The sequence below is a fragment of the Solanum dulcamara genome, chromosome 11, assembly GCF_947179165.1.
Source record: "Solanum dulcamara chromosome 11, daSolDulc1.2, whole genome shotgun sequence".
In the NCBI taxonomy this organism is placed as follows: Eukaryota; Viridiplantae; Streptophyta; class Magnoliopsida; order Solanales; family Solanaceae; genus Solanum; species Solanum dulcamara.
This window is the reverse complement of record NC_077247.1, coordinates 35326680-35352624: the sequence shown is the minus strand read 5'-3', so window position 1 is coordinate 35352624 and position 25945 is coordinate 35326680. Positions and strand designations below refer to the sequence as shown.

Here is a 25945-nt window from a genome sequence, read left to right as displayed (position 1 = left end):
TTTTCTTTAGTTACTTGAATATATTTCTTCTTTCCTTTTCTTTATCCGCATATATGCATGTTGTTAGTCACTTCTAGGATACTTATCGATTTGATAACTTAAAATATCATGATATGTTCCTTGGTTTAGCTTAAAATAAGTAAATGCTTATGTAATTTTATTTTGGTGCATGTGATATCAATTCGAGTCCATCTTTGGACCCCATTATTGCATATCGTTGAGTTTTGAGTCTCCCATCATCTTGTTTGAATTGCTGGAAAGTTGATAAATGGAAAAGAAGATAATATTCATAATTTATATATTGATATTGGGCTGTAAACATGGAACACGTGTGGAAAATAGTGTCGTATACACTGATATACAGTATTTATAATTCTGATATGCAAGAAAATAATGTTGTATACACTGATCTACAATATATATACAGTCGGATATACATTGATATACAACAGATACAGAGAAAAAACAGGTGGTATACTGTGTGTATACAGTTTGATATATAGAAATAAAGTTGTATACACTATATACAGTGTATATATATTTTGATATACAGTGCGTATACAACTGCGATATACAGTGAAATTATGCTTAAGGCCAAAACGCAGATGACCCAACAACTTAGTCCAGGCGTACAGAAACTAAATGTCGGGCAATATTTTTATGTGTTATTTATTATTTATTTATATTAATTCGGGTTGTAATAATTTATTCACTTATGTTATTTATGCTTGCTTTGATATTAATTTTAATTTGTTTTAAATTAATTATATTTCTCTAAAGATAAATCAATTCATGTTAATTTACTCTTTAGATGATTTTTTACCTTTATTTAGGCATTTGGTAAACTTTACTTTTTTTATACATGTATATTATTTTCAATGTTTAAGTTTGATATTTTTTCCAAAAAAATAAATTTTAAAGTATTCATTTCCTTTTAAATTAATATTTTTAAAAGTTAGTCAAATAATTTTTAAATCGTCGTATAACCGCGTGTGAGCGGCCACTTTGAATGCTTAACACCTTCTCAAAGTGGAAATAAGAACCTCATACATTTTTTTCTGAATTTTTAACACTTAAATCTGTTAGGGTGTTTTAAATTAAGTTTTCTTAATTTCTTCAAAAAATTAAATGGCGACTCCTCTTTTCTAAAATTAATTTTTTCTTTATAAAGTTGAAATTAATTTTAAATCGTCTTTTTTCCGAAATAACAAATAACACTTTGTTGCCATCAGTTTTCCATGTTTGTCCAATTAATTATAATAGTTTAGCTACATATATGAGGAATCAAGAGAGATATTAAAAGATAGGGAATCTGTATATCACTTCTTACATAAAATTGCCAACAAAATTTTATTCCAACGGTGAAAAGTTTCACGGAAATCTTAGTACTTCACACCTACAAAATTATGAAGTAATGATCAATTATCAAAACTCATATTCAACAAATTAAACACAAACATGTCTCAGTGACATAATTCTCCTCTATCTTCATAGAAGATCCATTTTTGTTGCCTATTGTTCAAGAATAGCAGCGGAAATGTCAAAAAATAGCACAACCTTTCTTAAAGTGATTGAAAGCCACCATTAACCATTAGATGGATGACCGAGAAGGCCTATAGTGCCTTTCGAAGGCAGTGGCATATTATTGTGGATGACAAAAATATTCCTTCACTAATAAAAAATTTCAAGGACATAAGGTTCCCTGAACGGCTGAACCTATATAGAAGAAACTTAAAGCAAATCGGATTTATTCAGTCGACGCCAATCCAAGTATAGGGTCTTCCTGTTATTTTATCAGGTCGCGATATGATAAGTATGGCTTTTACAGTATCGTGGTGGATTTGCAGGAAGAGGTTATAATGCCTATTGCTCCGGGGGCAGGACAAATCGATTTGATTGTCTGTCCATCTATAGAGCTTGCAAGATAGACATATGAAGTTACATAATTATTTTTAGAACCGCTCAAGGAGTATGGTTACACTGAATTGAGGCCTTTGTTGTGTATTGGTGGAGTTGAAATAAAGTCTTAAGTTGATGTTATAACGAAGGAAGTGCGCATTGTAGGTGCTACTGAAAGGCTCAAAGATATATTAACGAAAAAGAAAGTGAACTTTGATAATTGTAGGAGAAGAGATAGCAATGGGGTATGACTTGTCTAGTTTTTATCGATAGTTACTGAAGGGACGCAAGAGTCCAAAGGGATACGAGAGCGGTAATTGATGAAGGAATGAATCATCTTTATGTATATATAGTCTCATGTGATATAAGATCATGTCATGAATCATCTTTTATTCTTTGACTATGGCTTTGTACATTGTATATACATTTAATTATTTTTTTGGCTTTCAATTAGTTTATAAGTCTAGGAGTACTAATTGAAAGTGAAACATAAAATGGTAGGCTAGAAGATTGGGGGAAGGCGAATGGTTAGAATTGCTACAATGAAACAAAGCCAATTTCTAATAGAGTATTGGGGATAAGATTCAGATTCAGAAATGATGTAATTAGTGGAATTAGTCATCCAGAAATTGAATAGAATGAGGGATATATATATTGCCAGGCAATTGCTCATCGTGACCGTGGACCCAAGGGTCGCGATCGTGATGCCAACAAAAAAAGACCGTCGCGATTGTATGGGTCTGATCTTGCGATCGCAGTAACCCAAGTTGATCAATCTCGCAATTTCTTCATCGTAGTCGCGGGCCGAGACCCTCGCGATCGCGATGACCAAAACATGGATCAAATATCAACAATTTAGCTAAGTGGCAAATTCTTCGATCAGACCGTCGGAGTTCGTTCGAAACCTCATGAACGCAAACGAATTATGCTACCTTATCAAATTCGACATGTCGAACTTAACAACGCTATTGAAATTTCCATCTGATGTTATTTCAATAAAAAGTGGGCTCCACTTCCAAAGCTCCATGTTAGCCAAATTCCACAAGGTAGCTCAAAATGAGTCGAGAAACCTCGAAACTCAGACCAAATGTCTCTCTAGCCTAAACTCGATGTTTTGGATTTGATGAAACCATCAAAATTGCAATTCCAGATCATTTACTTGAAGTTTTGACCTAATTCAAATATTCAAACTTCAGAAGCTCCCAAATAGGGAAACTTGCATAAAAATCAAATACACTGTCTGAAAACCGAATCAACTGTTCTACTATGGGAAAGCTCAAAACGCTAAAAATGCACAAAAAATGAGAAAATAACTTGGAGGATCATTACAGTAGTGAGCAAGATTGGAGGGAGGAAAGGGAGCCGAGCGAGATTTTTTTATGTATTCCAAATACATGCGAATTCACTTGGATAAAGTGTATCTAGAACAAATTACACCTAATTTTGACCAAATGTAATTTGAGATATATGTATTGGAATATATCTAGATATATCTAAATATATCAAAATATGATAAAATTGGTAATTCTCAAACTATATGTAAGTAATTAACTTATAAACATTTATGTAAGATTCTCTTTGTACCACCATCAGCTCAAAACGAATAGCAGCCACATACGAACAGACACAAAAAAATTCAGAATTGAAGCACGGAACAAAGAAAAAAAATCTTCTTCCCCCTTCATTGAACCTTCAAATTCTAGGTTGTGAACTAGTATAGCTTTTTGAGGTTTCTAGGTTGTAATATACTAGTACTCAATGTCAACTTCTTGTGCCACTATTGGAACTGAATGGTTGAATCCTGTAGGTACAAGATTAGCTCTGCCTGGAAGAAATAATAATTTCAGTAAGTTTCTCCATTACTTCTTCACTATCTCTGGAACCCATCAATTTTGAATCTTGATATGAAAAATGCGAGCTTTTCTTGAAAAATTACAAAGAAGTGTTTTTGTTTTTTCTTGGGTGAAGGGGGAAAATGCGAATTGAGTAGAAGGGGTTTTGCTTTTAATGGTACAGTTGCTGCTGGAGCTTCAGTTATGATCACTTCTGTAGTTGCTGAACCCTCTAAAGGTTAAGTCCATTACCTGTTTGTAACTTGGAATTCTCGTTATTATCTGTGCCAATGTGAGTTACTTGACAAGGGATTGATGATATAGGTTTGGAGAAATTACCATTTAAGCCAGAGGGGTACAACTATTGGACGTGGCGCGGCCACAAAATTCATTATGTAGTGGAAGGAGAAGGATTTCCAGTTGTTCTAATTCATGGATTTGGTGCTTCTGCCTTTCACTGGAGGTAATAACTATACTTGTGTAATACATGACCTTTTTCCATGAGATTCAGTGGTGATAGATTGAGATCAATTATAAATTAGTTGTGCATAAAATTGAAATGCTGCTGCTAAAATTAAGAACCAAACTTTGGAGGACTGTATAGCTGTAGGATCAAAATACTGGTGCATTCTTACTTAGACCGAAGCTACTGTTAACAGTTGTACATTGTTGAAAAATCATCGTCATTTCTGCTTGAATGGGGTTTTGCAAGTATAACAGATATTAACTTTAGTTATGGAATTGCAATCTTTATATGTTGCTCATACCTCTTTAACTATATCGATAAGTGTTTTGAAGATGCACAATAAAGTTGTGATTCTGTTGGGAATTAAATCTTTCTTCGCACAGTACTATTTCTTATAAGCTTCTGAGCTGTATTTCTTGCTTTCTTAGGTACAACATACCAGAACTGGCTAAAAAATACAAGGTTTATGCTCTGGATTTGATAGGATTTGGTTGGAGCGAGAAGCCACTGATAGAATATGATGCCTTCATTTGGAGAGATCAGGTTGTCGACTTCTTGAAGGAAATTGTGATAGAACCAGCAGTTTTAGTGGGAAACAGGTTAGCTCGTGTATTTAACAACTTGTCATTTTACTGAATTTCCTGGATGTTGGAAATCCTTGTTTTCCTTTTGACCATCTACAGTATTTCTTATGCATATTATTCAATTTACTTAAGTTACCAGTTTCAAAAATTATTGTCTAATTTACTTTCTGGAAATAAAGGTTGTATGTTAATTGAGGCGATCACCATTAATTGGTAGCCAGGAATAAGGATGGATTAACCATTGTCCCTAAGATTTCACATTGAGTGGCTTCAAAATATTTGGAAGCGATGCAAATTCTCTAATATCATGTTGAAATGTCTTAAATTTATAATTCAAGAAATGTCTCATTACACATTGGTGGATTCGTAGCTTAAGAGAGCAGCTGTCTTTGTAAATTTCCAAAAGACCATATCATTAATCCTTTATCTAGTTATTTTTTCCTGATTTGCTAAGCCCCACCCGCCACTTCACCTGCCCAAGGATACCAGTAGTTTTTACTACCATTTTTCCTCCTTGGTGACTTGAACCCCCTGCGGCATTGTTGGATGTGGAGGGTCTGTACAACTGGACCAATCCTTTCTTGCTCTGATGTCACTTCTTTTGTCCTGGCTGTTTTCATTCATTCACTTTTAAAGAATTTGTGCCAATCTGCCTGAGCTCCTTTGGAAAAAAATATAGAAATGCAGAATTTTCATTTACAGGCTGTTAGGAATGTCTAGAAAACGATTTATTGATTTCGTGGAGAATTGCAGCATGTAATGAATCTGAAATAATTTACCACTACTTAAAAATTGTGGTTTCTAAAGAATCACATCTCACAATGATTCTATTTATGTTAATTATTTATTTGTGGACGTAATACGTTCAGATGATATAATACATTAGCATCACTTTGATTTGGTACTAGTGAAGATATAAAGTTTGATTTATCTGGTAAAATAAGTAAAAAAAATAGCAGTAACATTTTATTTGCAAAAATAGTGCATCAGTTATAGGTTCTTGGACTTTGAAATTGTTAAGATTCATTTCCCTCTTTTCTAGCTTGTTGCCGCAGTTTAACATATGCTTTGTAGTGCTGAAATTGAATTTATATGTGAATATGTTATATATTATATAACAGTCTTGGGGGATTTACTGCTTTGGTAGCAGCAGCGTTTCTCACCGATCAAGTCAAGGGAGTTACACTGTTGAATAGCGCAGGACAATTTGGGGATGCCAGCAGTGCAGCTGAAGGAACTGAAGAAACAGCCTTACAGATATATATTCTAAATCCACTAAAGGAAAGCTTTCAACGTGTATTCCTTGGATTCTTATTCTGGCAAGTAAAGCAACCAGCTCTTATTGAATCTGTTCTGAAGAGTGTATGTTCCTTTAATAGCTAATCAATTTCTTTTCTTCCAATTTCAAAATGGATTTCAAATTATTCGGCTTGTTTGCTCCAATATATACATAACTGTTCTACTTTTTAGATTTGCAGACATGTAAATCCACATAATATCTCTAGAATTGAATTGACAATCAGAAACAGTACTAACTTTTCTTGATGTCTTCTAAATATGGTACAACCTTTAGAAATGGATAAACGGCGAAAGATCTCTTTCAATATTGTAACTGACGTTCTTGTATGCTCCAAGGTCCACCAGTACTGGTTTGCTTGATTCTTATGGATTGATCTCTCTTACCCAATTTGTTCATATTTTTTCTCCTTTTAAGAGTCTAATATTTATTCTTTTAGTGAAATTTCTGTAGATTTGTTTCAAGGTGTTGAATGCAAAAGTTGGAAGTCTGTAGTTCTTTGTTTTGTCGTTCTAAAACCCTTATGCATTTTTCCAAAGGGTAAACCTTTTTTTTTTCACATTCAAAGATGAATCTAACCACTGTTAAAACTCACTCGTGGAATTTGTCAAATTGACACTTTAAAAGTTCAATCAGATTGTGACAGTGTGTGTTGATAGCCTTGATGATTCCTTCTATCTGAGACTATTCTTGGCATTGTCTTCTTTTTATTCATAATTAATGGCGGTCAAACTGTGGCAGAATGATGCCTTGAACATCATCTGTTTGTTAACGGCATGAGGCATCAGAATGAATAGCTGCTTACCTGCATCTAATTTCATTTTATTTGTTTATGTTTCCAGTACCATTCATTCTCTTCAGTCATATTATCAAAAAACTGACTTGCTTAATGTGTTTTCACTTGAAGGTCTACATTAATTCTTCAAACGTCGACGACTATCTCATCAATTCAATTACTAGACCTACAGCTGACCCAAATGCAGGGGAGGTTTATTACCGGTATGAATGCAGCTGTCTACGGTTTTGCTTCCGTCTAATAGCCAAAATAACATCACTTTATATGCTTTGGAAAAGAAACAGTATTATTAGAAATTCACCCAAATAATTTGGATTATTTTAAAGTAACCTTACGAAGGAAAATTTCCTTCATTCTAATCAAGTTCTTTTCTCTTATAGCTCTAGCATACTCCCTCAATTCCACTTTATGTGATACTCTTCTCTTTTTAGTCCGTTCCAAAAACTCATGACACCTTTCTATATGTAGAAATAATTTTATTTTTTAACTTCTCATTTTATCCTCAATGACATAATTATATAGCTACAAAAATGTCATGGCATATTTCAGACCGCAAGTCAAAAATCTTTTCTCTCTTAAACTCCGTGTCCCAGTCAACCACCTTACAATGTTTCCTTCGGAACTTAAAACTGAAATAACCAGGACTTTCTAAGAAAATGCATAATTGGTCAATGTTCAAATACAACAAGAAGGGAGAAAACTTGATTTGACAGCTGTTGCCAGACAGTTCACCCTCCTTATCATGTCATTTCAGGCTTACAATAAAGGGATAGAACTCATGATTATATGAAACATTAGACATACTTCCAACATCAGATTTTTATGTAACTCAATCACTGGTATGCCTCATCAGGACCAGGTTGCTTGGAACTACGTTTGTTTGCTTTACTTTTTATGGAAAAGATACCAATGGCGCTTCTCAAAAGTTTGGTTGAATTCTGTTTTCTAGTTTAAGAAGCTTAACCAATGTCCTCTTCTTTTGCAATCTACAGATTAGTGACGCGATTCATATTAAACCTGAGAAAGTATACACTTGACAATGTGTTGAGAAATCTTTCTTGCCCATTGCTGTTGGTGTGGGGTGACCTAGACCCTTTGGCTGGTCCTGCCAATGCCAATCGAATCAAGGAGTTCTATCCAAACACAACCGTCGTTAACCTGAAAGCAGGGCATTGTCCCCACGATGAAGTTCCAGAACTAGTGAATGAAGCTTTGTTGGAGTGGTTGTCAAGCACGGTAACACCAGCATCTTCTCTTGAAACATTATCAGAAATTTAGCTTCATTGCTACCCTTACATATGCAGTGAGCTATGTTGTAAAATATACTGTATAGTCCTCCAAATACAATCTGATTCATATTATACGAGATTTTGGTGACATATGAGATAGGTTGATTCGACCTAATAGTGAAGTCAGCTTGATCCAAAGAGTAACTCATCTTCTCCTATATTCTATTTGTTTAATTGAATAGAAAGAAGAAAGTTTGGAATTGTATGTGATGTTGTTTGCCTGTTTGTATTATAATTTGTAAAGTGGAAAAGTTGAGAATACTAGGATCAGTACTCGCATTTTTATTTTATGTTTTGGTTTCCACCATTGTCCGATATTTTCATTGGAATTCGGCTAAATTCAGATTTGCACCGGGAAGTTTTACTCGCATTTTGTTTCTGAAGGAGATAGCATAGAAAGTTGAGCTCTAATAAGAAAGTGAAGTAGTATCAATCAGACATTGTTTATCTACAAAGTGCGTAAATCAAATTATCTCATATACCAGAAGTACGTCAGATGATTTCAATTTAGCTGCGTAAGTTTTGGGAAACAAAGTTGCTTGGTATTTATACTGGAGAAATGATAGTAAGTTTTCGTGAAGTAATCTGCGTAGGCGGATTTGTACATCACCATTACAAAAAATATTGCCAAAATAACTAGAAGATGTATAACTCATTTTTTCTATTGGAAAGCTCAAATTAGCAGCAAGTTATGATAATGAGATTCATATATGAGTTTAGGGCAAATGAAAATTTCATTCCTGTATAAGCATGGTAAGTGGTAAGCACGGATGGATTTAGGTTGATATCACGGTGAACGTGAACTCATGATCTTTTTACAAATATTGAAATCATTATTTATTTACAAAGTGCACAAATGAAATTACTCATTTACCATAAATACGTCAGGTGATTTCATTTCATCTGCATAAACTTTGAAAAACAAAGTTAATCAGTTTTTATGTCGGAGAATGATAATAAATTTTGATGAAGTAATCTGCGTAGATTGCTCTAAACGCCATCATTATAGAAATAAAATTACCAAAGTAAGTAGAAGATGTAGAACTCATGTTATGGCTAATATGATAATCTACAAAGTTTAACTAACAGATAACTCATTTTTTTTAATTGAAAAGCTTAAATTAACAGGAAGTTGTGATAATGAGATTAATATATGAGTTGAGGACTAATGAAAGTTTGATGTGATACTCGTTTATCAAACATATTCATCAATCATTACTCTAATTATTTTATATAATCATTAATGTACAATACAAATCGTATTTTACAATTTTAAAGTTGACATTCAATCAAAAATATCATTATGAGGCCGTTTGGATGGGCTTTAAGTTGGTCAACCCTTTTTAGCTTTTGAATGTGTTTGCCTAATACTAACTTTAAGCCATAAAATTCTTAAAGTCAGTCAAAAATGAAAAGTTAGAATTCCTATTTTTTTTAAGTGCTTAAAGTCATTTTCTTTGATCATGAAAATTACTTTTATATTCCTTATATTTTAACTAAATTCCCAAACTGCCCTTTTTATTCTTTTAACCCTAAAATTCACATCATTTTCCTCATTTAAGCACTTTTATCTAAACACTCAACTGCTTATTTATAAAAATAACTTTCAGCACTTTAAAGTTCTAGAAACACTTCGTTATATTTTTTAAGCCCATCCAAACGGGCTCTGTAAAATAGTTTTTTTTTTAAATTTATTTAATATAATAAATGATTTAAACAGAGAGAAAAGGTGAGTGCGCTCGTCCGATTCAACTGACTCCATTTTCTTTCTGTGAATTAAGTGAAGAATCCCGTTGTGTGCAGAATCAGATTTTGAGGAAGATTGAAGATGGGTACGCTGGGGAAAGCAGTATACACAGTCGGGTTCTGGATCCGGGAAACGGGTCAAGCCATTGATCGTTTGGGCTGCCGCCTCCAAGGCAACTACTACTTCCATGAACACCGTACGTATACTCTATCCTCTCCATATCATTGGAAATTTTACCTTTACAAATACTGGTATTTGATAATTGATTCTTTCTCACATGAGAAAGCTTTTTAATTAATTACACAATCCCTAATTTGCCTGAAAATTTATAAATTCGGACACAATAGAGTGGAATATTGATTATAGAGCATCATGTAGCTGACCCAACTGTTTTATCTTCATATTTGGAATAAAATGGGTGAGAATTTAGTGAATGGTTTACTGATAAAACAAGTGAAATGAAATGTAATGGTTTATAGAGATGACTCCAACTACATTTTTTGTTTGAGCTGTAGTTGATCCATTGATTCGTATATGTGATCGAGTGTTGTTTAAATACTGAATCTATTAGTCGCTTCGCATATGATTGAATATTGAAGATGATAGAACTAGTGACATTTTGAGGTTTTATTCATTTCTCCAATCTCATTACCATTCCCCTTCTATGTCTTGAGGTTATAAATGACTTCAAAAAACTGAAAGGTGGATCTCAGTTTTTGATTTCACTAGTGTGACTTTTCATTTCCTGACTAGGTGGGTAATTTTGGCAACAGATGAAGAATGGAGATTCTTTCTTTCAGAAGAAATATTGTCATACTAACATATATTGTGACTACCTTTCTGAGTTAGGAGTTGCTTGTTGGAGTAAATTAGTCCCACATTCTTATTCATGTTAAATCTCATAAGAGTACTTGTATTATTTACATATGCTAGGATACCACCTAACAACGTCCGTCGCTTTAGCTAAAAAGAAAGTCAAATCCTGCAACCATTGTGAATCTTGGTTATTCAGGGCAACCTAAATGTTGCAATGTGTTTGATTTAGTATATTTAATAAATAAAAAATGGTTTCTTAACTCAGTCAGTCGTGAGATCACTGTCGTAGGTGGATTTTGTTGAAAAACTTGAGTTCAATTATCCAACAACAACATACCCAGTCCCAGTATAATCCCACATATGAGGTTTGGGAGGGTAGATGATAATTCTATGATGTTGGATTTATTTTAGTTGTGTAGAAGAAAAAGGTGTGCCTATATTGAAGTTGGAAAATATTTTCTTATCTGTTATATATCTAGACTAGATAGATATATTTATCCTATTAGAGTAATGACTCTGAAGACTGCTATTGATGAAATGCAAGTACTTGTGGCAAAATTAGTCTGATATCTATCTCCCCATATGTCTATGGTTTTCTGGCTTGTTATTGTTGGTAGATTCTCCCAACTGCATAATTTGGACTTTCCGTAGTTCAACACTATTAAACTTTCAGACTTCGTGCTACTTTATTGCATAAGTCACTGAGGCTAATTGTGCGAAATTATTCTTGTATATACATATTTTTTGTCAAATAGAAAGAAGCTAATGGCTTGGCATCTTTTGCTGTAATCTTAAATATTTGTTGCTTCTTTTTTCTGAAGAGTCTGGTGACAAATGATAATTTGCTGGACTGATCATATTTGAAATTGTATGCTCGCAATCAACAAGTTTTGCGATCTGATTTCTTGATTGTAATATGTTTTTGCATTATAAATGTAATACACCTTGGAATTAATTCCTGTACTACAATATTCTTTCGCTTTTGGTCAAGGTATTTGTTTTTCATTTTAAGTTTTGAATATTTGTTTGTCAATGTGCTCCAAAGCACATATGCTACACTCCATCTTTTGACATTTTCCATTTGTACTTCCTTGTTCCAGTGTCAAGGCATAGAACTCTTATGAACTTGTTTAACAAAGTACCAATGGTTGATAAAGATGCTTTTGTAGCCCCAAGTGCATCTCTAATTGGTGATGTTCATGTTGGATGTAATGCTTCTATTTGGTATGGATGTGTTCTGCGAGGTATGTTCTGCACCCCATAATATGATGGTATATCTGTATATGTGCTAAAGATATTCTAGTAAATTTAATTGCCTGGACAAAGCTGTTGCTGCATTGGGCAGAAACCTTCTTTATGTTGTTTCTCCCAGAAATGCATTTAAATCATACCTATTGATTTTGAAACATAAAGATTGTCAACACTGTATTTATCCTGGAAGTAGAGGTGAGGCAGTGAGCCAAAATCCCATCTTGTCTGATGAAAATCTTATATGTTTATTGAATATATGTCGGAGGGTAGACATTTGGAATATAGCTTTGTCTTTGATGATTCAGAAGTAATTTTATGAGGGAGTCGAGCTTTGTAATTGAAGCAACCATTTGTCTTGTATCAGTTCTCACTTTAGTGGGTGGCATTTCATCACTGTACTAGGCTTAACTCACAAGAGATTGTTTGTTCCTCTTAATTCATCATTAATCTAGTTCTTTCTCTATAACAAAGTTCTGATATTTCTGTCAGTCTCTTTATGAGCTAATGATTTATTAGAAAAGCATTCAGTGAATGCAACCGTATACGTTCAATGAGACCAGAATACTATCTTTGACCCTCAACCAGTCACCCTTACTACATCAATCAAAATCCAATCCACCATCTGACAAACAAAAACAGAACAGTAAACAAACTCTGTTATCTCAATTCAATTTAATTCTCCCTTGGCCTTTATTCTGTTGTTGAAGCTAAATCATTACCTTCTAATTCTGCACCCTTTTTTTTAAGGGTAAAGTTGTATTCATCAGCATTAAGGACGTGCTGGAGACCTCTAAAAACTGAGTTACAACATTTCAAACTATGATAAAACATCTACTAGATTACATATTTCCTATAAAGTCTATAATTTGTGCATTCTGTTCTATTCCTTCTTTACACCAAAAATAAAAGGTTGTCATACACAACCATTTGACCTTCTCAAATGGATTAGTCTTGTTTTTGAAGCACCTACTGTTTCTCTCCTTCCATATGGACGACCATATACATGATGGTATTATACTTCACCATTTTTTTTAGTTTTACTTCCCCCCTTCTGATCCAACAACTGAGTAAGTCTACTGTGTGCTATGGCATGGTCCACTCTATTTGTGTTAGGCCCAAAAATAAGCTCCATAATAATGTTCACTGTGCAATGTAGGAACAAGTGGCTATTAGTTTCCTCAGCTTCATTACATAGAGAGCATCAAGAAGCAATGTGAAAGCCTCTCTTCTTTAATCTTTCATGAATGGAGCAACCTTTCCTTGCCACCTGCCAGGAGAAACACTTCACCTTGGTTGGTGCCTTGGTCCTCCATATCTGGTTCCAGGGACCAATCTTGCCACCTTGTAACTCTTTGACTTCCTCGGTATACAATGTGTTAATTGTTAGTACCCCATCTCTGCTATGTCTCCATCTAATAGAGTCTTCCTCCATTGTTGTCCCCGTAAACCCCGTCCAATATTTGTAATACAACAGCGACTCTCCCAATCTCCCATTCATTAAGTAATCTTCTAAACACAATGTTCCATCCTTGTTGGGACCAAACATCAGCTACTGTCTCTTCCGGATTAGTACTCAAGAGGAAAAGGTCCGGAACCAAGACCATCAATGACTTATTTCCAATCCAGTTCTCCTTGCTTCCATGTTTCCTATTCAAAAAAATTTCTGTATTACTTGGTTCACCATCTTTTTGATAACTCCTTTGTGAGAAATATAGGAGAAAAATATTATTGAATTGTGTATCTACATTATTACACAGAAACTCTATTTATAGACACTACAATACAATCATTTACCAAGTAGGATACTATTTACTATTTCTATTCCTATTAATATTCCTACTCTAAGTAGGATCATATATATCTATTCCTATTCTAACACTCCCCCTCAAGCTAGTGCATACAAGTCATATTTTCGTAGCTTGTTACATTTGTAATTAATACGAGGACCGATGAGGGGCGTAGTGAGATATCTGCAAATTGTTCACTCGACTTTACAAAATTGACAGTCAATCTTAATGTACTTAGTCTTCTCATGAAATACTGTATTTGATGCATAATGCCAGTCAATCTCAATGTGTTTGTTCTTCTCATGAAATACTAGATTTGTTGCTTAATGTCGATAAAACACAGAGTGATAAATTTCTGAATTGCAGAGTTGAACTTCCCAAATCAAGTTTGATAAGACTGTTTTAGACCATAGAGTGACTTACATAATTGACATACAAGGCTACCAGACTCCCCCGTGAGCAACAAAATCAGGTGGTTGCTCCATATAGACTTCTTCCTAGAGATAACTGTGGAGAAAAATATTTTCAATGTCCAACTGATTAAAATGCCAATGGAGAATGACAACTATACATAGAAAAAGGCAAACATATGCTATTTTAGCCACGAGAGAGAAAATATCAATATAATCCAACCCAAATATCTGAGTATACCTTTTTTTTCTTCTTTTTTTTTGGCAAAAGTAAATCTAAAACAGAAAGACAACACTGCAGAAAAACTCAGATGTCTTGAAAACAATGCAATGGCCGCTGGAGAGTGCTTGAAATATGGTATAAAATATATGAAACGTCTTGAAATCAAGAGATGAGTAGATGTTAAACAAGAAAGTCACTATAAAACTGGTCGGAACATGCTCATCCACTGGATTATTAGATTTGATGGCTGAAAGTGGTCACAATCTGAGAAATAAAATTATATGGGTAGGGTGAGAATAATGACATGACCCTACTGAGAGAAAATGATATGGGTAGAGTCGGAATGATGACACGATCCTAAAATAAGAAAGTAGTCGCTAAAAAGATGTCACGGTGCTATACAAATAGGATATGAAAAAGTAGTCACTGGAAATATGACACAGTTGTCACGGGGCTATTTCAACGCCGCGTGGGACAACCTAAAAACTGCGACACAACGCAAGTTAAGGCTAAGTCCTAACACAATCTTGCACACAAGGCAAGAACAAACCGCAAGAAGTCTACAAACAGTCCACACAAAGCAGCCACAAAGTTAGAGCAAAGGAGAGAGAGCTTTTGGAGGCCAAGGAGCCAATTTTCTGTGATATATTTTCTGAACAAATGTTACAAACTGTCCAAGGGACTTATAAATACAGACAAGGGTTGAGAAACCCAAAGGAATAATCCTAAACAAATGTAAACTATGCAGCTTTACAAGTTGTGCCCATGCTGGGCTGTCAGGAGCCCATTCTGGCTGTCAGGCGCCCATGCTGGCTTGCCAGGCGCCCATGTTACTCTGTCTGCTGACATGTCTGCTGGCCCTGCTGGCAGTGCTGGGCCAAAGGCTGGCGCTGAAGGGCCAGAAATGTGTAAGTCCAGTGTACCTCCAAGCGGGACGGCACACGCTCCCCCACCTGAGTTGGCGACGACCTCGACGCCGCCCAAATGTAGGTAGTGTTGGACCTTGTCGCGGAATTGCCATAGGTCCTCATACCTTTCCCAGGTTGCCTCCTCCGGATCAGTTCCTTTCCAATGGACTGGGAATTGTGCATTAGAGTTATTCCACCCCTTGCCGCGGATGAGTTGGTGGTCAATGATAGCTTCGACCTGCTTATCCACGGTTGGTGGAGCAATGAAAATCTGCGCACGTCCGGTCTGCCCCCGTTCCTGATCTTCCATGTCGCCAAAATATGGCTTCAGTTGGCTGGCGTGGAAGACCGGGTGAATCTTCAGGTGATGGGGCAAGTCTACCTTGTATGAGATCTTGCCAGCCTTGGCAGTAATCTCGAAGGGTCCCTCGTAGCGTCGAATTAGGCTCTGGCTGACGCTTCTCAAGGATTTGAACTGTCGAGGATTGAGTTTTATCATAACTCTATCCCCGATACGGTAATTGACAAGGCGCCGCTTATGATCGACGAACTTCTTCATCTTTCTGCTTGCCTTGTCAAGATACGATCTGTCCAAGTCGACTTGCTCTTCCCAAGCCTTGGCCATATGATACGCCCCTGGGTTTCTCAAGCCAACTCTAGCGGGCAAAGACTGTGGGGTATTAGGCTGCTGTCCAGTAGCCAATTCGAAGGGACTCCTGCCGGTCGCCTCGCTCCTCTGTAGGTTGTATGAAAACTGGGCAGTGTCAAGCAACTTCGCCCAATCTCTCTGGTTGGCGCTAACGTAATGCCTCAGATAGCATTCCAGCAGTCCATTAATCCGCTCAGTTTGTCCATCAGTTTGAGGATGGAAACTGGTGGAAAAGTGCAACTCCGACCCGAGCAGTGTAAACAGTTCCCTCCAGAATGCCCCAGTGAATCGGGGGTCACGATCGCTGATGATGTGCCTAGGCACGCCCCAATTCTTCACCACGTCCCTCAAGAAGAGACGAGCAGCCTCCTTTGCTTTGCAATTGGTCGATTTGGCTGTGAAGGTCGCATACTTAGAGAAGCTATCCACAACGACCATGATAGTACTAAATCCCTCAGAATTTGGCAAGCAGGTGATAAAGTCCATGGTGACGCTCCCATGGACTTTCTGCAATAGGCAGCGGCTCCAGTAAGCCGCCCGGGGCCTTGTTCTCGACCTTGTCTTGCTGACAGACAAGGCATGTGCGCACGAAGACCTCTATGTCGTCCTGCATGCGAGGCCAATAATAAGAGGACTCTACCAACGCCAACGTCCGTTTCTGCCCAGGGTGGCCCGCCCAGGCAGAATCATGTCCCTCTTTGATCAATGCACGCCTAAGGCTAGCCCACCTTGGGACGTACAGTCGCCTGCCAGTAGTAAAAAGCAGGCCATCTTCCTCCCAAAACCGCTTCGTCTTCCCTTGCAGAGCCAAGGTAAGAAGTTGTTTTGCCACCGGATCCTGCAGCATGCCTTCCCTAATTTTCTCAGTGATGGTGCTAACTGTTGAGCTCATAAGGGGGGCCAGAATCGCCTTGCGGCTGAGTGCATCAGCAACAACGTTGGCCTTTCCTGGTTTATGTTCAAAGGTATAATCAAACTCCGCCAGGAAATCTTGCCAGCGAGCCTGTTTGGCAGTTAAGCTCTTTTGGGTCTGGAAATAGCTTGTCGCGACGTTGTCCGTCTTGACGACAAAGTGGGAACCCAATATGTAGTGACGCCAAGTCCTTAGGCAGTGGACAGCGACCGTCATTTCCCTTTCATGTGCCGAATAGCGTCTTTCGGCGTCTTTCAGCTTCCTACTCTCGAAGGCAATTGAGTGGCCTTCCTGCATCAACACACCATCGATGGCAAAGTCAGATGCATCAGTGTGTACCTCAAAGGCTTTGGAAAAATCAGGCAGTGCCAAAACGGGTTCTTCAGTGATGGCGACCTTCAGTTTCTCAAAGGCTGCTTCGCATTGCTCGTCCCAAGTCCACTCCCGACCTTTCTTCAACAAGTCTGTGAGAGGGGAAGCAATAGCGGAATAGGCGGAAATAAACCGCCTGTAATAATTGGCGAGGCCAAGGAAGAACCGAAGTTCGGGTACCTTCGTTGGGGCCTCCCAATCCAGAATGGCTTGGACCTTGTCCACGTCCATCCTGATTTCACCGTGGCTGATAGTATGGCCCAAGAACTGCACAATGGGTTGTGCAAAACTGCACTTCTCACGTTTGACGCACAATTCATTGAGCCTTAGTACCTGGAATACTTTGCGGAGATGTTCAGCGTGCTCCTCCATGCTGTTGCTGTAGACGACAATATCATCCAGATAGATGACCACGAACTGATCCAAATATGGGTGGAACAGCTCGTTCATCAATGTGCAGAATGTGGCCGAAGCATTCGTCAGTCCGAATGGCATAACCAACCATTCAAAAGCTCCATAGCGCGTAACGCATGTCGTCTTTGACTCATCCCCTTCAGCAATCCGGACCTGGTAGTAGCCCTTTCGTAGGTCCATCTTGGTGAAAACCTTCGCCTGGCCCAGGCGATCGAACAGGTCCGCGATCAAAGGAATCGGGTACTTGTTCTTTACCGTGACTTTATTCAAAGCCCGGTAATCTATACATAACCTCAACGTCCCTTCCTTCTTCTTCTGGAGCAGGACGGGCGCACCAAAGGGTGCCTTGGACGGCCTGCGTCCAGCAGCTCTTCTAACTGCTTCTTCAACTCGGCTAATTCGGGGGGCGCCATGCGATAAGATGTCATGGCGGGCGGCTTTGCCCCGGGAATCAACTCAATCTGATGGTCGACTCCCCTTCGCGGTGGCAACCGCTGGGGGAGCTCCTCCGGCATTATGTCCTTATTGTCATCAAGGACCTTCTCAATTGCGGGAGGAAGAGGCGCTGCCTCTAGGGGGCTGTCATTGGTCTCGACCAATGCAGCAAGAAAGGTTGGCTCACCCTTCTTAAAGCCCTTGATGAGCTGCATTGCTGACAATTGGACGCCTTTTTGTGGTACCCGAATAAGAGGCACCACGCACGAGCCACCTGGATTCTTAATGTGCAATTGGTTGAGTCGCGGCGAAATAAACGCGTTGACTTCATACCAGAAATCTAGCCCAAGCACAACATCGAAAACATCCATCGGGGCGATAGTGAAGTCTGTCATGCCTTCCCATACCCCTAAAGCAAGTCGTACCTTCGGGGCAATCCCATTGACAGAAGTGGGAGCGGCGTTAACAGTCTTCAGCATGGTGTCGCTGGACGCATATGTGAGCCCCAAGCTTCGGGCCCGTTCCTTCGTCATGAAATTATGAGTGGCTCCAGTGTCTATCATTATCCGGACGTCCTGTCCATTCAGCTTTGCATCAACAAACAATGACTCACGTGGTCTGATCTTTGCAGGCTGGGCGGCAAGCGCAGCCAAAGTCATGTGACCAAACAACCCAAGAGCATTGTCTTTCTTCTGCTTAGGGTTGGCAGGTTGTTGGGCGGTTTGCCTCGCTCCTTGATTGTACTGTTTCTCGGCAGCTATCATGGCAGTAAGTTTACCTAGTGACGGACAATTTCGGGGGGCATGTGAATTTTCCCCGCATAAGTAACAACTCTCGCGTTGAGGGACGCCTCTCCTGCGATCCTCATAGTTTCTGCGGAATCGCGAAGGCTGGTTGCGGTTGTGATTCCTGTTGTCGCTCTCCTTGTTCGGAACGGATTTGCCCTTGTTCCAGTTGTTGTCTGCTTTGGGAGGAACAGTTTTGCTCCTGTTGTCCCTCCCCTTTGAGGACTCTGCCCTGAAATCTGCCAAGGATTCAGCCACCACAATGGCCTCATCCACGTCGCCGACTTGTCGCCTCAGTAACTCTTGCTTTGCCCAGTTCTGAAGGCCATCCATAAAGTAGAATAACAAGTCCTCTCTGGACAGACTTGGAATTTGAAGGGCGAGTTTGGTGAACTCCTTCACGTATTCACGAATGGTGGAAGACTGATTTTGGATACATGGCAGGAGACTGAGGGAGCTGAAACAGACTTCCACCATTCGTGAATACGTGAAGGAGTTCACCAAACTCACCCTTCAAATTCCAAGTCTGTCCAGAGAGGACTTGTTATTCTACTTTATGGATGGCCTTCAGAACTGGGCAAAGCAAGAGTTACTGAGGCGACAAGTCGGCGACGTGGATGAGGCCATTGTGGTGGCTGAATCCTTGGCAGATTTCAGGGCAGAGTCCTCAAAGGGGAGGGACAACAGGAGCAAAACTGTTCCTCCCAAAGCAGACAACAACTGGAAAAAGGGCAAATCCGTTCCGAACAAGGAATCACAACCGCAACCAGCCTTCGCGATTCCGTAGAAACTATGAGGATCGCAGGAGAGGCGTCCCTCAACGCGAGAGCTGTTACTTATGCGGGGAAAATTCACATGCCCCCCGAAATTGTTCGTCACTAGGTAAACTTACTGCCATGATAGCTGCTGAGAAACAGTACAATCAAGGAGCGGGGCAGGCCGCCCAACAACCTGCCAACCCTGAGCAGAAGAAAGACAATGCTCTTGGGTTGTTTGGTCACATGACTTTGGCTGCGCTTGCCGCCTAGCCTGCAAAGATCAGACCACGTGAGTCATTGTTTGTTGATGCAAAGCTGAATGGACAGAACGTCCGGATAATGATAGACACTGGAGCCACTCATAATTTCATGACGAAGGAACGAGCCCGAAGCTTGGGGCTCACATATGCGTCCAGCGACACCATGCTGAAGACTGTTAACGCCGCTCCCACTTCTGTCAATGGGATTGCCCCGAAGGTACGACTTGCTTTAGGGGTATGGGAAGGCATGACAGACTTCACTATCGCCCCGATGGATGTTTTCGATGTTGTGCTTGGGCTAGATTTCTGGTATGAAGTCAACGCGTTTATTTCGCCGCGACTCAACCAATTGCACATTAAGAATCCAGGTGGCTCGTGCGTGGTGCCTCTTATTCGGGTACCACAAAAAGGCGTCCAATTGTCAGCAATGCAGCTCATCAAGGGCTTTAAGAAGGGTGAGCCAACCTTTCTTGCTGCATTGGTCGAGACCAATGACAGCCCCCTAGAGGCAGCGCCTCTTCCTCCCGCAATTGAGAAGGTCCTTGATGACAATAAGGACATAATGCCGGAGGAGCTCCCCCAGCGGTTGCCACCGCGAAGGGGAGTCGACCATCAGATTGAGTTGATTCCCGGGGCAAAGCCGCCCGCCATGACATCTTATCGCATGGCGCCCCCCGAATTAGCCGAGTTTAAGAAGCAGTTAGAAGAGCTGCTGGATGCAGGCCGTCCAAGGCACCCTTTGGTGCGCCCGTCCTGCTCCAGAAGAAGAAGGAAGGGACGTTGAGGTTATGTATAGATTACCGGGCTTTGAATAAAGTCACGGTAAAGAACAAGTACCCGATTCCTTTGATCGCGGACCTGTTCGATCGCCTGGGCCAGGCGAAGGTTTTCACCAAGATGGACCTACGGAAGGGCTACTACCAGGTCCGGATTGCTGAAGGGGATGAGTCAAAGATGACATGCGTTACGCGCTATGGAGCTTTTGAATGGTTGGTTATGCCATTCGGACTGACGAATGCTCCGGCCACATTCTGCACATTGATGAACGAGCTGTTCCACCCATATTTGGATCAGTTCGTGGTCATCTATCTGGATGATATTGTCGTCTACAGCAACAGCATGGAGAGCACGCTGAACATCTCCGCAAAGTATTCCAGGTACTAAGGCTCAATGAATTGTGCGTCAAACGTGATAAGTGCAGTTTTGCACAACCCATTGTGCAGTTCTTGGGCCATACTATCAGCCACGGTGAAATCAGGATGGACGTGGACAAGGTCCAAGCCATTCTGGATTGGGAGGCCCCAACGAAGGTACCCGAACTTCGGTCCTTCCTTGGCCTCGCCAATTATCACAGGCGGTTTATTTCCGCCTATTCCGCTATTGCTTCCCCTCTCACAGACTTGTTGAAGAAAGGTCGGGAGTGGACTTGGGACGAGCAATGCGAAGCAGCCTTTGAGAAACTGAAGGTCGCCATCACTGAAGAACCCGTTTTGGCACTGCCTGATTTTTCCAAAGCCTTTGAGGTACACACTGATGCATCTGACTTTGCCATCGATGGTGTGTTGATGCAGGAAGGCCACCCAATTGCCTTCGAGAGTAGGAAGCTGAAAGACGCCGAAAGACGCTATTCGGCACATGAAAGGGAAATGACGGTCGCTGTCCACTGCCTAAGGACTTGACGTCACTACATATTGGGTTCCCACTTTGTCGTCAAGACGGACAACGTCGCGACAAGCTATTTCCAGACCCAAAAGAGCCTAACTGCCAAACAGGCTCGCTGGCAAGATTTCCTGGCGGAGTTTGATTATACCTTTGAACATAAACCAGGAAAGGCCAACGTTGTTGCTGATGCACTCAGCCGCAAGGCGATTCTGGCCCCCCTTATGAGCTCAACAGTTAGCACCATCACTGAGAAAATTAGGGAAGACATGCTGCAGGATCCGGTGGCAAAACAACTTCTTACCTTGGCTCTGCAAGGGAAGACGAAGCGGTTTTGGGAGGAAGATGGCCTGCTTTTTACTACTGGCAGGCGACTGTACGTCCCAAGGTGGGCTAGCCTTAGGCGTGCATTGATCAAAGAGGGACATGATTTTGCCTGGGCGGGCCACCCTGGGCAGAAACGGACGTTGGCGTTGGTAGAGTCCTCTTATTATTGGCCTCGCATGCAGGACGACATAGAGGTCTTCGTGCGCACATGCCTTGTCTGTCAGCAAGACAAGGTCGAGAACAAGGCCCCGGGCGACTTACTGGAGCCGCTGCCTATTGCAGAAAGGCCATGGGACAGCGTCACCATGGACTTTATCACCTGCTTGCCAAATTCTGAGGGATTTGGTACTATCATGGTCGTTGTGGATCGCTTCTCTAAGTATGCGACCTTCACAGCCACATCGACCAATTGCAAAGCAAAGGAGGCTGCTCGTCTCTTCTTGAGGGACGTGGTGAAGAATTGGGGCGTGCCTAGGCACATCATCAGCGATCGTGACCCCCGATTCACTGGGGCATTCTGGAGGGAACTGTTTACACTGCTCGGGTCGGAGTTGCACTTTTCCACCAGTTTCCATCCTCGAACTGATGGACAAACTGAGCGGATTAATGGACTACTGGAATGCTATCTGAGGCATTACGTTAGTGCCAACCAGAGAGATTGGGCGAAGTTGCTTGACACTGCCCAGTTTTCATACAACCTACAGAGGAGCGAGGCGACCGGCAGGAGTCCTTTCGAATTGGCTACTGGACAGCAGCCTAATACCCCACAGTCTTTGCCCGCTGGAGTTGGCTTGAGAAACCCAAGGGCGTATCATATGGCCAAGGCTTGGGAAGAGCAAGTCGACTTGGACAGATCGTATCTTGACAAGGCAAGCAGAAAGATGAAGAAGTTCGCCGATCGTAAGCGGCGCCTTGTCAATTACCGTATCGGGGATAGAGTTATGATAAAACTCAATCCTCGACAGTTCAAATCCTTGAGAAGCGTCAGCCAGAGCCTAATTCGATGCTACGAGGGACCCTTCGAGATTACTGCCAAGGCTGGCAAGATCTCATACAAGGTAGACTTGCCCCATCACCTGAAGATTCACCCGGTCTTCCACGCCAGCCAATTGAAGCCATATTTTGGCGACATGGAAGATCAGGAACGGGGGCAGACCGGACGTGCGCAGATTTTCATTGCTCCGCCAACCGTGGATAAGCAGGTCGAAGCTATCATTGACCACCAACTCGTCCGCGGCAATGGGTGGAATAACTCTAATGCACAATTCCTAGTCCATTGGAAAGGAACTGATCCGGAGGAGGCAACCTGGGAAAGGTATGAGGACCTATGGCAATTCCGCGACAAGGTCCAACACTACCTACATTTGTGCGGCGCCGAGGTCGTCGCCAACTTAGGTGGGGGAGCGTGTGCCGTCCCGCTTGGAGGTACACTGGACTTACACATTTCTGGCCCTTCAGCGCCAGCCTTTGGCCCAGCACTGCCAGCAGGGCCAGCAGACATGTCAGCAGACAGAGTAACATGGGCGCCTGGCAAGCTAGCATGGGCGCCTGACAGCCAGAATGGGCTCCTGACAGCCCAGCATGGGCACAACTTGTAAAGCTGCATAGTTTACATTTGTTTAGGATTATTCCTTTGGGTTTCTCAACCCTTGTCTGTATTTATAAGTCCCTTGGACAGTTTGTAACATTTGTTCAGAAAATATATCACAGAAAATTGGCTCCTTGGCCTCCAAAAGCTCTCTCTCCTTTGCTCTAACTTTGTGGCTGCTTTGTGTGGACTGTTTGTAGACTTCTTGCGGTTTGTTCTTGCCTTGTGTGCAAGATTGTGTTAGGACTTAGCCTTAACTTGCCTTGAGTCGCAGTTTTTAGGTTGTCCCACGTGGCGTTGAAATAGCCCCGTGACAAGTGGTATCAGGTTGCCTCCAAGCGGGACGGCACACGCTCCCCCACCTGAGTTGGCGACGACCTCGGCGCCGCACAAATGTAGGTAGTGTTGGACCTTGCCGCGGAATTGCCATAGGTCCTCATACCTTTCCCAGGTTGCCTCCTCCGGATTAGTTCCTTTCCAATGGACTAGGAATTGTGCATTAGAGTTATTCCACCCCTTGCCGCGGACGAGTTGGTGGTCAATGATAGCTTCGACCTGCTTATCCACGGTTGGCGGAGCAATGAAAATCTGCGCACGTTCGGTCTGCCCCCGTTCCTGATCTTCCATGTCGCCAAAATATGGCTTCAGTTGGCTGGCGTGGAAGACCGGGTGAATCTTCAGGTGATGGGGCAAGTCTACCCTGTATGAGATCTTGCCAGCCTTGGCAGTAATCGCGAAGGCTGGTTGCGGTTGTGATTCCTGTTGTCGCTCTCCTTTTTCGGAACGGATTTGCCCTTGTTCCAGTTGTTGTCTGCTTTGGGAGGAACAATTTTGCTCCTGTTGTCCCTCCCCTTTGAGGACTCTGCCCTGAAATCTGCCAAGGATTCAGCCACCACAATGGCCTCATCCACGTCGCCGACTTGTCGCCTCAGTAACTCTTGCTTTGCCCAGTTCTGAAGGCCATCCATAAAGTAGAATAACAAGTCCTCTCTGGACAGACTTGGAATTTGAAGGGTGAGTTTGGTGAACTCCTTCACGTATTCACGAATGGTGGAAGTCTGTTTCAGCTCCCTCAGTCTCCTGCGAGCTTCGTGAACTACATTTTGGGGGTAGAACTGCCGCTTGAGTTCTTCCTTAAACTGCTTCCAGGTGTCGATGGTGCAGTCCCCTTTCTCCATGTCTGCTTTCTTCCTTCGCCACCACAGCATGGCTGTGTCGCTAAGGTACATGGCTGCCGTCCTGATTTTGGCAGCCTCGCTGCTGATAACTACGTGCTCGAAATAAGCATCCATCTGCCACAGGAAATTTTCGACATCCTGGGCACTTCTGTCTCCTCGAAACTCCTTTGGCCTGGGAGCTTCTATTCGCGTCTCGCGAACGTTGACAGGGTTGGCAGGCCCTGCAAGGGCGGATTCTTCTACCCGCGTCTTCAAGGCTGCAATCTCTTCATGTAGGGAAGAGAGAGCTTCGGTGAGCTTGAGTTCGAGGGTGGATAGCCCTTCTCTAAACTCTTCACCTTGCTCGGTAAGGTTTTCCTTAACTTCGTCCAGCCCATCAAGGGCGATGGACTCAAGGGTGTTGACGTTTTTCTCTACAACACCAAGACGGCCGTTCAGTGCCGTCAGGCCAGCCTCGACGGTGATGATCTTTTCGTCGAGCTGGCTGGTTGCTGAGCAATCACCATCGTCAACAACGTGGCTTCTCCCACTGGCTGGGGGCATGGAACGTTCCCTGCCCCTACTTTTATCACGCTTTTTGGCAGTTTCCTTGTGAATACCTGCCTCTCTTCCCTGAACAACTTCTTCAGTGTGCTGCGACGGTAACGTCATGTCTGAGAGCCTGCTCTGATACCACTTGTCACGGGGCTATTTCAACGCCGCGTGGGACAACCTAAAAACTGCGACTCAAGGCAAGTTAAGGCTAAGTCCTAACACAATCTTGCACACAAGGCAAGAACAAACCGCAAGAAGTCTACAAACAGTCCACACAAAGCAGCCACAAAGTTAGAGCAAAGGAGAGAGAGCTTTTGGAGGCCAAGGAGCCAATTTTCTGTGATATATTTTCTGAACAAATGTTACAAACTGTCCAAGGGACTTATAAATACAGACAAGGGTTGAGAAACCCAAAGGAATAATCCTAAACAAATGTAAACTATGCAGCTTTACAAGTTGTGCCCATGCTGGGCTGTCAGGAGCCCATTCTGGCTGTCAGGCGCCCATGTTACTCTGTCTGCTGGCCCTGCTGGCATTGCTGGGCCAAAGGCTGAAATGTGTAAGTCCAGTGTACCTCCAAGCGGGACGGCACATAGTGCTACACAAATCGGATATGAGAAAGTGGTCACCGGAAAGATGACACGATGCTACACAAATAAGATATGAAAAAGTAGTCACTGGAGTGATGCATGGTGCTACACAAATTAGATATGAGAAAGTAGTCCAAAAATGCACGGTACTACGCAAATTAAATATTAAAAATTAGTC

The 25945-nt window shown here is 41.4% G+C and overlaps 2 protein-coding genes across 3 annotated transcripts in view; both read left to right on the top strand.

Moving 5' to 3' along the window:
* The first annotated feature begins 3480 nt into the window (after positions 1 to 3480).
* LOC129873686 (uncharacterized) lies at positions 3481 to 8368 on the top strand. 2 transcript variants are annotated; one of them, XM_055948825.1, is made up of 7 exons: positions 3481 to 3745; positions 3868 to 3969; positions 4056 to 4194; positions 4626 to 4796; positions 5903 to 6104; positions 6986 to 7077; positions 7867 to 8368. In XM_055948825.1, exons 1-7 carry the CDS (start codon positions 3658 to 3660, stop codon positions 8150 to 8152), a joined length of 1080 nt encoding a protein of 359 aa, XP_055804800.1. In that variant the 5' UTR covers positions 3481 to 3657; the 3' UTR covers positions 8153 to 8368. The 2 variants fall into 2 exon arrangements, with proteins under 2 accessions (XP_055804800.1, XP_055804799.1); XM_055948824.1 differs by having other exon boundaries at positions 5903 to 6143.
* Positions 8369 to 9883: 1515 nt separating this feature from the next.
* Positions 9884 to 25945, top strand: part of LOC129872813 (gamma carbonic anhydrase 1, mitochondrial-like) — a 47235-nt gene continuing 31173 nt past the window's right edge. The window contains exons 1-2 of the mRNA XM_055947696.1: positions 9884 to 10106; positions 11827 to 11970. Coding sequence (XP_055803671.1) covers positions 9992 to 10106; positions 11827 to 11970 — 259 coding nt within the window. The 5' untranslated portion in view covers positions 9884 to 9991. The remainder of the gene's footprint in view (positions 10107 to 11826; positions 11971 to 25945) is intronic.